Below are 12210 nucleotides of genomic sequence, written 5' to 3'. Positions count from 1 at the left end.
ACAACAACACAGCCACGATTAAACCCTCATCAAATGAAGTTTCATCCTGATAGTGCCAAGTGTTAGTGATATGAACTGAAGCACCCAGAAGAACGGGGGTGGGGTGCACGTGTGTTAAAGATTTTTTTTTTTTTTTTTTGTGTTAAAGATTTTATGAGGCCAAATGACTGAACTTGGAGACTGTGGAGTCAAAACCTTGCAAACCAGAGCCAAATTTTCTTTGGCTCTTTAAGTGTGTCTGAAAGGCTTCATTGTCTATCCCGTGTCTGAACTAACATCTTAAAACGTATTCTTGGCAGAGCACTAGCTTTTGACAGTCCAAAACCTCAGGCTGTTGTCAGCTACTATCTGGAGGCTACAGTAGAATTTCCCCCACTACGTTCTAACGCCTGACCTGTAGCCCCCATGACAGGAAGTCCTTTGATTTATTATTTTCTTTGTTCTGTAACTAGCAAAGTCTCCTGTAACCTATGCAAACCTGAATGTGTCTTGTGTTCCCCGACCATGCTGCTCATATCTGGCTGCAGAAAAAAACTCTCCCTAATTTCCTCTGAGGTGAGAACTGTGGTTTTGTGCCAACAGTGGTGACTGGCTAAAATTGCTGCTGCTCTGCTGACCATGAAAACCTAAGTTGGTACGGCAACTCAGGAGAGAAGTCTGGGTGTTGGCAAATTCAAGTCGTAAATAGCTCTGGATCAGCAACCCTCAGCAGGTCTTTGGTCTGCTTTGGAGAAACTGTTACTTCAGTGTCTGAAGGCTCTTCACACCGGAAGCATTATTTGTAGCACTATTTGTAGCACAGAAAAACCGGAAACAACTTAGATGTCAATCATCCAGTGAACAGAGAAGAAATAAGTCTTGGTATATAACAGAATAAACCTCCAACTGGATTAGAGGGAGAGTACGGGTAAAATCCTCATGCTGCTGTAAGTAGAAATAAACGTTATTTGTAGGGGCACTAAAGTTGGAAGCCAGACGTGGCGGCAGACACTTACAATCTGAGCAGTGGGGAGGAGGAGGCAAGGGCTCAAGGTCAGCCTAGGCTACATGTGACCTGGGTTCACCAAAAACAGTCAGAGAAAGAAGCGAAGGAGGTCGGGGAGGAGGAGAACCACAGCTACGAACATTCTTACATTATGGCTGTTGTAAGAAGGTCTGACTATGAAGTGGAAGGAAGTGTGGGAGGGGCAGGTACAAGCTGGTTCTCACATTCCCGTGTGCCCATCACTGCTTTAGGGATAGCGGGTTTCTTTGGTTCTCCCCGAGATATTTCTTGGGCACCCAGCCCACAGTGTCACTGGGGCTGATGGGTCTGATGTGTGCAAGCCCTCTTTTCTCAGCTTTTCACGAGGAAGTGCAAGGTTCGGCCTCAGCAAACATTAACTGACGGTTTATGGGGTGGAGTCACAGCTGTCTCTCCAGCAGCCGGGCAAAGCATTGAGGTCAAGAGGTCAAGCACATGGCCTATACCGCCTACAACCTGCTGGAAAAATAGGAGCTGGTCTTATCCGAATGCCAAGTCCAGCCTGGAAACTCAGCAGGCTTCGCTGAAAGTTGAGGTCAAACCCACCAGCTAGGGACAGGGCTGTCCAGAGAAAAGCCCTCCCCTCCCCCCAGCCCTGACTCCCAGCCCTCGGCTTCCAGGACTGAACCTTCACCCGGTATTTTTATCCAGGGAGAAGGCCGTGAGTGTAGGTGAGATGCGCATGGACACCAACTGTTCCTGACCCCTCCTACATCCTGGGGGGGGGAGGAGGGAGGGGCGGAGTATCACTTATTTTGAGGACAGGATATGATAGAGTGCCCCAGCCACAGAAATCCGTCTGCTGATACTATCCCTGTCAGCCACATCTGTCTGTACCCTCTACAGCTGTATCTATTTCCGCAAGCCCAGGGTCCACTCCTCTAAGAACCCTGACCAGCTCCTAAATCAAGCAGAACAATTGTGGCCCAGAGCCGACCCACAGCAGGAACAATAGAGCGGCTCCTATTAACGACAATCCGTAAGCCCAACAGGTACCCATCCTTGCTCTCCCCGGTCCCTCCCGCAGCCCGTCTGCTCCTCAGCGCCTCCGCCTGGGGACCTAGACTGGGAACGCACCCCAGCCAGGCGCGGAAGCCTTGCCAGGACTGCTCACATCTGCCAGGAGTGGCCTCATGCTAGGTCTGACCCGCCCTGGCACCACCCAGTCCTGGCTTAATACTGAAGATTTCCTACACTACGCATACACTGTTGTCGCCAGGTGGCGACAGACTACATGGTCTGCAGAAAACAGTCTTTGACATTTATTTGCGCGCGCGCGCGCACACACACACACGCACACGTGCGCAAGCCCCCCTCCCCCTTTTGTTTTTGAGACAGGGTTTCTCTGTGTAGCCCTGGCTGTCCTGGACTCACTTTGTAGACCACGCTGGCCTCGAACTCACAGAGATCCGCCTGCCTGTGCCTCCCCGAGAGCTGAGATTATAGGCGTGTGCCACTATGCCCAGCTGTGAAAGCCCTTTTTAACTCACGTGCCACAGTATGTATGTAGCAGTCATAGGACAACTTGTGAGAATCTGTTTTCCCCTCCCAGCAGGTGGATTCTAGGGCTCAAACTTGGGTCATCAGGCTTGGAAACAAGCACCTTTAACTTCTGAACCTCCAGTGCCCACATTAATATTTTTTTAAATGGGTATGTCTGTTCATTTTTTAGTACATTTATCTTGTCTTAAAATTCCTAGTCCAGAGCCAGGTGCGGTGGCATACGCCTGTAATACCAGCACTCAGGAGGGCAGAGGCAGGTGGATCTCTGTGAGTTTGAGGACAGCCTGGTCTACAAAGTGAATCTAGGACAGCCAAGCTACATCGAGAAACCCTGTCTAAAAACAAACAAACAAACACACACAACAACAACAACAACAACAAAAATAGTCTAGCACCTAAAATTCCTATGAAGCCTCTTTGGATTCTGGACTTTGGCCAATTAAAACACACACACACACACACACACACACACACACTAATCACCATCAATGCCACAGTCATTGGAAACTGACTGTTCTGTATCATTTGGATAGGAGGGGTCAACCCAAAGTGTTGGGTGGCCTAACAGGAATTGAAGGAGAAGTTACCACATGGCAGGCCCAAGACTCAGTTTGTCATGGGGCTTCTCAGACTCTTCCAAGCTAGCATGTACATCATCTGAAATTTGAGTTCAAGAGACTCCTACAAATTAGAATCTATATGATTGACTGGTGTGGTTAGGTCCTATACTGCGGGGCATTCAGCCACATTTATAGGCGCAGATAGCGATTAGGATAAACTATACTGTGACAGAAAATACATGGTTATAATAAATTGGCCATTATCTCTATGGATTTGCTATATTCTAACATTCCTAATATGGACAGTGATACAGTTGGTTGGGCCCAGTTACTTTTTCCCTTTTCTTAGTAGGAAGAAGTTCTGTTGCCCTTGGCTCTGGGAGTTTGAATTTAAAACAGAAACACCCTAAGCTGAGCATGGTGCCACATGCCTGCAATCCCAGCGTCGGGAAAGCAGAGGTAAGACAACTGTCATGAGTTCAAGGATGGCCTGATCTACATAGTGAGCTATAGACCCACTATGCTAAATCGTGAGATCCTGAAGGCCGCTCAGCAGGTTGCCATGCCAACCTCATGACCTGGGTTAGATCCCCAGAACTGCTGATAGAAGGCCAGAACTGACTGTACAAAGCTGTCTTCACATGCCCACGTGTGCACCACGACACGCTGTATGCCCTGTGTGCACGTGCTAGGATTCGAGGCATGCACTGCCATGCCTGGGCTTTCAGACGCTTCTAAATTTCAAACAAAGTAGGCTGCCCACATAGTCTGATGGCCTAGAGCCTTCGGGTTAGTGTTTCTTGGTGATTATGTGCTCGTAGCATTGCTAAACTAAAAGAGGCAAGGTTGCAGTGAGCAGGAGAGAGGAGTTAGAGAAATCGGGTGAGCAGCAGATGGAAAGCGCCCACAAACAAATGCTCCGGTTCTGCTGCTCTGACAGGAATGCTCTGAAACCACTCTTCACAAGCCAGTGTTCTCCCTGAGGGAAGGGAATGGCTAACCAGCTCTGGAGAGTCTGCCAACCTGAGGAAGCAAAATGGTCACTTGGGCACAAAGGCACTGATTTGGGCGAGTCCTCTAGTGAAACTGGTTGTTCTTAGGGCCCCACATTGGTTTTTGACGATGCCTAGTGCCAACCTTAGTGTTTGGGTTCAGGGGAAGTTAGTCTGAGAAGAATCATCGTTAATGGTTATACCTGCTAATCAAGAGCCTGTTAGGCCAGGTACAGGGATAAGCAATGAGTGACTAGCAAAGGAACTAAAGCTAGCCCAAGTTAGTCTTGGCTCTAGATGTACAGCAGTACAATTCCCCACAACCACCAGGTTCTGGCCAATCAGCCTCGTAGAACTGCTGGCATGGGTGAGTTCACAGGCTCAGCACAGCATCCGCCCCGTGAGCAGAGCAGCTGCAGCTGCAGCCTCACCCCCCAGCCCCTCCTCTGACTCTGTATTCTGCTCTGGCATAGGAGGAAGTACAGAACTGTCGGTTGCAAGAGGACAGGATGCTGGGACCCTTCTCACTGCAGCCTTTTGTCCCTCCCCTCCCCCACAAGGTGAAGATCAGGAGTCCCCATTAGGCAGGCACGCAGGGAGCAGCCACCTTTAAGCAGTAGGTCAGCCATAGGGCTGGCTATGGCGATGCCCATGGGGGCTCCCACAGCTCTCATAGATGTAAACGTTCTTTCTGTCCTGACCTCTGTTTGCCTGTCTGGAAAACAGGGACACTTAGTAAGAGTTGACGGGCCCAGGGCACAGGTTATTATGCCCTCAGGTCTCTGTGTGTGCTGGTAACAAGCCTCCTGTGAACATCAAACCCCGCTGATGCTCCGCTCAGACAGACTCAAGTTGTGGGTGTTAGGCAGCCACTGGACAGCTCAGTCCAGGTTGGCGATGGGGGTGGCCTGGGGGCAGCTCCTAACCCAATATAACCTTCCCCTCCTCCCTGGAGCTGGCATGGGTTCACTCAAGTTCTGGATCTTATTTTCAACTTAATGGCTTAAGAAAAAAAAAAAAAGGAGAAGAATGAAAATAAACTCAACCCTATGACTGTGGGTCACCTACTGGCTGTTCTTTGATATTTGAGGACTAAGCAATGAGGCTGATTGCAGAGGGGAGATTTGAAACCAGCATAATTAACAGGAGAAAATGTGTCTGGGCTGCAGTGGCACACACCTTTAACCCCAGCATTTGGGAGGTAGAGGGGCGTGGCTGCCTCTCTGTGAGTTTGTGGCTAGCCCAACCTACAGAGTTTCAGGATAGCCAGGACTACATAGAGAGAGAGAGCCTGTTTCAAACAAAACAAAATACGAAGGGGAAAATGTCCATTGTGGGCTGTTCTAAAAGCACAGTGGAGTTTACTTTTGGAGGGGAAAGGGGGAGGGTGGGGGTCACAGGAACTGGGAAGGGGGAAGGGCAGGGGGACACAGGGACTTGGGGCAGCAGTTATGCGAAGCGAAGCTTCTGTCGGAAGCCCTGAAGCCTGCATTCTTATATGTGGGTACCTTCTCTCAGCAGACCACCCCAAGAAGAGGAGAGCAGGGAAATGGCCAGCCACCTGTGGCCTGGCACGTTAAAACAAAGGCTTCTGTCTCCCACCAGCAGGTGCACTACTGATGGACTGGCTACCTGGGAGGCAGGTAAGGCAGGGGCTAGTTTGAACCCAGGAGTTTGAGGCAGCCCAGGCAAACATTGCCCAGCACTACTTGTGTCTCTAAGGCCCCTAAAACTTGGAGTCTCCAGAGCCTCTCCCCACCAATATCTCTCCAGGTAGAGAGTTACTGAATGGCCCAGAAGTGTCTGCGTTCAGCAGTCCAGGGGAACAGAACAGGGCCTGGATTTCTGTCCCAGGCCCAGCTATGATTCCCACCCAACTTCAGTTTCCCTCTCGGCAGAATCCTGAGACTCTAAGCAGGAAGCACTTGCTGTGGCATTTCTGTTTCTGCCCCCTCGAAAGGCCCGTCCTTCCCTCCAGACAGACTACTTGTGGCATCCCCGGGCTCCAGGCTCCCAGGAGCATGCTTCTCAGATCCTCAATGCAGGCACCTGCCTTATCAGGCTCAAATCTCAGGGGAGACAGACATTCTGGCCTCCTCCATGACAATGGTCCCTTCCCACTGGCCCCAGCTTGACCCTGAGCATGGGGTGGCCAGTGCCTGCAGAGGGAGTCCCTCACCTTTCTAGCATGAATCTTCCTTTCAGACCTCCCTCCACAGGCTCTTAACAAATGGAGCTGTCCCTGGCGGGGGAGGCGGGGGAGGGGTGCTGGTTACCCCACGGCTGCATATCACCGCCCCCTCCTGAGTGGGCTCCGCTCTGCCTGGCCTTCATAACATAAGTAGATGCTGTGGAATGGGGTTCTGCAGCCTGCACCACCCACCCCTCAGTGCTTAGGTCCAAGCTCTGCTGTCTAGGGGGCACTTACGGGTCACCTTACATGCCACAACCCACGGGAAATCGTGTCCACTTTAGGGCTTTCTGTTCTCCATAATCAGGCACTGGTTCCCTCTTGCTCTTGGCATCCACCTGAGACAACCTGAACCAGTTTCTCTCTCGGCCAGACTATACCCTCAGGGCTCTGTTCAGAAGATACTTCATCTTCCACACTGGTGTCCAAAGCTGGGCTCCTCCCTCCGGCTGACAAAGCCATATCTGTTTGAGCATCTTCCTTTCCCTCCTGCCCCGTCACTGGGGGCTTTGCCTAGCTGTATCCCACAGTCCCTTCCCAGACCACCTGTCCCTGAGCTGCTCACTGCCTCTCTTAGTGTTGAAATCCTTTCCTGGCTCAGATCCTCTTGGCCTCCTGTCTTTGACTGCCTCCCAGGCCTGGCTTCCTCTCCATGTTAGGCTGGACACCCTGGGAGGAGGAGACTGCAGCTGCTAGTCTTTACACCCATTGATCAAGTGCAGTTTCCTAGTCCCAGATAAACACCTACACTTTCCGTCTCCTGGGAAAAGCTTTGCCTCAATATGGCTGTGCCCATGTCATTGACACACATTAACTCAGGACTTCGCTCACTCAGGGCTTCCTCCATTCCCTACAACCTCTCATAGGCCTAGGCTACAAATGTCACTGACCTACTGATGACTGACATTCACCGGTGGACTTTTGGTCCATCCCCCTCTCCCAATACCACACTTGAGATTTGTCCAAGCAGATGTCATATAGATGCCTCAGAATCAACTCAGGCCAGAACGAGACTCTGCCTTCTGCCTTCTCTCCAGCATTCCGCATCTCTGCGACAGGTAACACTGTACACCACACGCTCTCCAAGCTCAGACCTCTCAATCACCCTGGAGCCCTCTCTCACAGCTTACGGCTAAAAACCGCTCCACTTCCTAGACCTCCAGGCTCCACCTGCTCAAGCTGCCACTGTCCCCTGACATTCCCTTTGCTCACTGAGTACTCTGCTAATCTTTTGCCCTTCAAGATGTTAAAAAAAAATTTTTTTTTTAGAATTTTATACTCACGTGTTTTTATCAAGTCTACCTATTTTCCTCCCCTTCCCTCAATTCTCTTTACCTTTTCCTCCCTGTTTACCTCTTTTTCCTCTCTCCCTCCCCGCCTCTTGAAACCCACCGAGTCCACTTAATGTTGCCAGAATGTGCATGGGTGTAGGCCCATCTGCTGTAGTGTGAGTAAGTTTTCAGGAGCTGCATCACTGAAGGAAACAACCTCTCTCCCCAGAAGTCACCAACTGTTAATACCTTCTCAGATTCAGGTGGGACTTTGAGAGCCCTTCCCCTACCTTATTTCTGTGAGTTCATGCGAACAACAGTCTAGTCACATCCAGGCCGTTACACTCAGAAATTTCTTTTTAAGAAACAATATGGCTGAGGTGCAGCTCAGTGCTAGACGTTCTGCCTGCACAGGCAAGGATCTGGATTTCAAAGCCAAGAGCATTAAAATAAGAAATACATAAAAGCCGGGAGTAGTGGCACACTCCTGTAATCCCAGCGCTTGGGGAGGCAAAGGCAGGCGGATCTCTCTGAGTTGGAGGCCAGCCTCGTCTACAAAGTGGCTCCAGGACAGCCACGGGCCACACCACACAGAGAAACCCGGTCTTGAAAAAAAAAAAAAAAAGAAAAAGAAAAAAGAAAAGAAATGAGTGCATAAATGAGAAAAAATGTGTAATGACATATATACGTAAAATTTCACAATGAAATTCATTACTTTGTATGGGAACTTCATACAAAACCTTTTTTTTTTTTTTTTTTTTCCAAGACAGGGTTTCTCCTTGTAGTTGACCAGGCTGGCCTCGGACGCAGAGATCACCTGCCTCTGCCTCCTGAGTGCTGGGGTTAAAGCTCTGTAACACCAGCGCAGTACCTCCGCCTGCCCCTTGCCCGTCACTTTACGCCTCTTTTCATAGACCCGCCCCCGTGGCGACCCCGTGGGGTTTTGTCATTGGTCCTTCCCTAGATGTTGTCAAACGATCAGTTCTGGTTGGCCACGAAGCCTCCCACGCCTCCGCAGCAGCCACAACAACCGCCATGTGCTCTGCCGTGGGACTTCCTCATTGGCTAGCCGCCTCGGCCGCCTGAACTTCCCGCTGCCTCTCCCCATTGGCTTTCCAGGCCCGGGCCCGGCTCTCCCGACGCTGATTGGCCGCTAGCGTGGGGCGGGGCTTGGGGCGGGTTAAGAGCGCCGCGGACCAGGCGAGCGCGGAGCATTTCCGATGGCGGGACAGGGGCTGGCGGCGGGCTTCTTGCAGGTGCCCGCGGTGACGCGAGCCTACACGACGGCCTGCGTCCTCACCACCGCCGCCGTGGTGAGCGGGCCGGGCGGGCGTGGCGGCGCCAGGACTCCAGGCCCTGGCCGGCAGGAGGGGGTTAGGGCGGTCGCCGGAAACCGGCGTCTAATGCGCTCCCCGTCCCACAGCAGCTGGAGCTCCTCAGCCCCTTCCAGCTCTACTTCAACCCGCACCTGGTGTTCCGGAAGTTCCAGGTGAGGCGGCCCGGACTCGGCACATGTCGGCCAGGGCCTTGCCCTTGCCCTTGCCCCACGCCTCACCGCTACCCCTACCTCTTCGCAGGTCTGGAGGCTCATCACTACCTTCCTCTTCTTCGGGCCTCTGGGATTCGGCTTCTTTTTCAACATGCTCTTCGTGTATCCTGAGCCACCTAGGGGGTTGGGATGAGTCCAGGTTGGGGTTGTGCAGGGCTAGTAACAGGGAAACTGAGGCCCAGTCGACGTGGCACTTCCTATACCAGTGTTGCAGCTTCCGCTACTGCCGTATGCTGGAGGAAGGTTCCTTCCGCGGTCGCAAGGCTGACTTCGTTTTCATGTTTCTCTTCGGTGGTGTTTTCATGACTGTATCCTTCCTTAGGCTGTTTTATTAGGTCAAGGGACACCTCCTTCTAGCCTGTCGCAGCCCTGGGGTCTAACATGGAGCGCGCAGACCGGGAGGAACAGGCATTCAGAGCTTAGCAGCGATATAGCCTACCTAGGTGCCCCAGCTGGATCTGAACCATGAACCCAAGTGCCAGAAGAAATGAGTGGGCATGGGAATCGATGGAGCCTGGGCACCAGAAGACCACAGAGAGGGATTCTTCTTGATCTGGAATAGACCAGGGATATGAGGGAACCCGTGGAAAAAGTCAGAGAGGTACTGAAGGCAGCAGACTGCTCCGGGGAGCCTTGACTCTGGCCCAGCTGCTGGGAATCCTGGGCAGCCTCTTCTTCCTGGGACAGGCCCTCATGGCCATGCTGGTCTATATATGGAGCCGGCGCAGCCCTCAGGTGAGGGTCAACTTCTTCGGCTTACTCAACTTCCAGGCACCATTCCTGCCTTGGGCTCTCATGGGCTTCTCGCTGCTGCTGGGCAACTCGGTCCTCACAGACCTGCTAGGTGAGCCTGCCCGCCCTTCCCACTCACCCAGGCCAGCTGCTCCCGTGGGCATGCAGCTCACATCCCTTCCCCTTGCACTGGACCTCTTACGCACCTCCCCAAACCCTCTTCCGGTCCCAACTCCTGTTTTGTTCTCAATGTCCCCTCAAACAATCCAGCTTGCCCACAGGATTTGCATCTGCAGTTGACACAAAACCTGGTCCTAGGGGTGGTTAGTTTCTGCTTCCTGGCTCCTACTCCCCCAGAGTTCTCAGGCACCTAGTCCCAACCCCTCCCCAGGTACTTTCCACTTTTGAACCCCTTTAAGCCTGTCTTTCAAGGCCAGTTCTGGCCTGAACCAGTAGATGGCAGGGTACTTGTGCTTTGGAACCAGGGTTATACTGGGCTGTGGAAGATGACCTCTGCCAGCCTTTGGCTCTCTCGCAGGGATTGTTGTGGGCCATGTCTACTACTTCTTAGAAGATGTCTTTCCCAACCAACCTGGAGGCAAGAGACTGCTGCTGACCCCCAACTTTCTGTGAGTGTTGGACAACTATTTTCCATCCCTCAGGTGGCAATCTACCTACTCCATGGGGGAATTTGTATTTACCACAGCTCAGTATAGTTGTCCTGTCTCCACAGGAAGCTACTACTAGATGACCCCCAAGAGGACCCCAATTACCTGCCCCTTCCGGAAGAGCAACCAGAGCCTTAGCTGCAGCTCCTGGTAGGTCCACTTTGGTCAGGTTGCAGCTTCTGGCAGAGCACTATCTTTCCCCTTCACCTCAGCTCCAGTCAAGCACCCTATCCAAAAGCCTGGATCACCAGCAGCCTTGGTGCCTCAGCCAGCAACACCCCACATGTCTCTGTGCCATCTCTCTTCTCAACTGTAGGTGCTAGGACATGGGGCCCAGAGAGGGTGGAGACTGCCTATGGATGCCTAATAGAGCTCTGAACTCACTAATTACAGACTCACAGTTCTCATCGTCATGTGCCAGTGCCTTGATGGAGCACCAGGAACAAGTCCTACACACCCAGACTTCAGTGGCTGGGTCCAGAATTCCTGCCTGTGGGCTGATGCCCATCCACCTAGCTTCTCTGTCTTCATTTTAAGCAAGCGAATCTTCACCTTCCTCTCCAGCTGATGACCCAAATGTCCCGTGGGCTCAGGTTCAGAGGACAAGTCTGGTCCTTAGCCATCTTAGTGAGCCCACGACCTCGAGGTCTGTTTTAGCATTATCCTGTATACAGCAGTGGTAGCTCTGGGACGGTCCCTTCTGCCTTCCAGATGAGGCCTGTGTGGGTCTTTCCTACCTCTCTCTCCTCTGAACCAAGGATGTCCAGTGTGGCCAGTTTTCTTTATTGCTCTACATCTGTTCCATTGGGGCTTACTCCAGGATGCCCAACAGCATGGAAATTCCCGAAACCACTGCCTGTTGTTTCTATGGTAACAAAGATGTTTTCTACTGAGTCTGATTCAATTTTGTAGTGAAACCTGGTGAGGCCACAGCTGTGCTGCTGTGTGGAATGAGGATGATTAAAACCGGCAGGAACTGAGGGGGTGGGTGGTGGCAGCAGAGAGCACTCCCTAGGAGGACCCACTAAGAGTGAGGGTGGCAGCAGTCTGGAGCTGGGGTGCCAGCATCAGTGTCTTCAGTCACAACCTTTATGCCCAACTTGCCAAGCAGAGCTTGCCTCATTAAGAGCCATGTTACCTTAATGGATTACCTTAATGGATCCTATGTCCATTCTACACCACAAATCAAGGACAAAAGGAAAAGAAGCTTACCCCAAACACTGCTTGGAGAATGGAGTTAGAGGGCTGTACCTCCTCTCCACACACAGCCAACTCAAAAGGATGGCACATGGCCATGTGCTAGTTCCCTATTACTCATAACAGATGGGGGAAGGAGAAGCTGGCCCAGACCACATGGAGATAGACAGTTAACCTTTTTAGGGGGTTGCTAGAACTTAGACATGGAAGACTTTCTGTTTGCACACTAGTGATGTCATGGGCAGCTGCTGCCTACACATGACCAAGTCCTCTAGAAGGGACTTTAGAGCAAGGTCCTCCAGCTGGCAGCAGCCTGTCTGGATGTGACCAAAGCCAGCGAAGGAGCCTCTGACACACTCCTGTCAACCTCTTGGACCTGAGGAGCACAGAGAGCCCCTGGGCAGCTGGAAGGCTCACAGGAGAATAATGATGGGGCTCTGCTCTGGGGGCCTGTGGCTGGCTGTGCAGGCCCAATCCTCTCCACTTCCCACCTGAAAATTAGCGGGTGGGAAGGACGATGGAC

The 12210-nt window shown here is 52.0% G+C and overlaps 1 protein-coding gene and 1 long non-coding RNA gene across 4 annotated transcripts; both read left to right on the top strand.

Annotated features, from left to right (window-relative positions):
* The first annotated feature begins 834 nt into the window (after nucleotides 1-834).
* On the top strand, nucleotides 835-5019 carry LOC132648218 (uncharacterized). The gene is made up of 3 exons (XR_009586589.1): nucleotides 835-926; nucleotides 3437-3546; nucleotides 4553-5019. It is a non-coding gene; the product is annotated as an uncharacterized LOC132648218 (long non-coding RNA).
* A 3707-nt stretch (nucleotides 5020-8726) lies between these two features.
* Nucleotides 8727-11383, top strand: Derl3 (derlin 3). Of its 3 annotated transcripts, none has more exons than XM_021653750.2 (8): nucleotides 8727-8854; nucleotides 8965-9030; nucleotides 9119-9192; nucleotides 9305-9398; nucleotides 9739-9934; nucleotides 10361-10451; nucleotides 10556-10640; nucleotides 10807-11383. In XM_021653750.2, exons 1-7 carry the CDS (start codon nucleotides 8762-8764, stop codon nucleotides 10626-10628), a joined length of 687 nt encoding a protein of 228 aa, XP_021509425.1. In that variant the 5' UTR covers nucleotides 8727-8761; the 3' UTR covers nucleotides 10629-10640; nucleotides 10807-11383. The 3 variants fall into 3 exon arrangements, with proteins under 3 accessions (XP_021509425.1, XP_021509427.1, XP_021509426.1); XM_021653752.2 differs by having other exon boundaries at nucleotides 8737-8854; nucleotides 8968-9030; XM_021653751.2 differs by having other exon boundaries at nucleotides 8737-8854; nucleotides 10884-11383.
* The last annotated feature ends 827 nt before the right edge of the window (nucleotides 11384-12210 follow it).

The sequence above is a fragment of the Meriones unguiculatus genome, chromosome 16 (assembly GCF_030254825.1).
Source record: "Meriones unguiculatus strain TT.TT164.6M chromosome 16, Bangor_MerUng_6.1, whole genome shotgun sequence".
Lineage (NCBI taxonomy): Eukaryota > Metazoa > Chordata > Mammalia > Rodentia > Muridae > Meriones > Meriones unguiculatus.
The sequence above is the reverse complement of the archived record's forward strand: the minus strand, read 5'-3'. Positions and strand labels throughout refer to the sequence as shown.

Coding starts and splice junctions, on each gene's coding strand:
- Derl3 (XM_021653750.2), top strand. CDS start 8,762: ATGGCGGGACAGGGGCTGGCGGCGGGCTTCTTGCAGGTGCCCGCGGTG. Junction 9,193..9,304: donor TTTTTCAACATGCTCTTCGT/GTATCCTGAGCC, acceptor CCAGTGTTGCAG/CTTCCGCTACTGCCGTATGC. Junction 10,452..10,555: donor CTGCTGACCCCCAACTTTCT/GTGAGTGTTGGA, acceptor CTGTCTCCACAG/GAAGCTACTACTAGATGACC.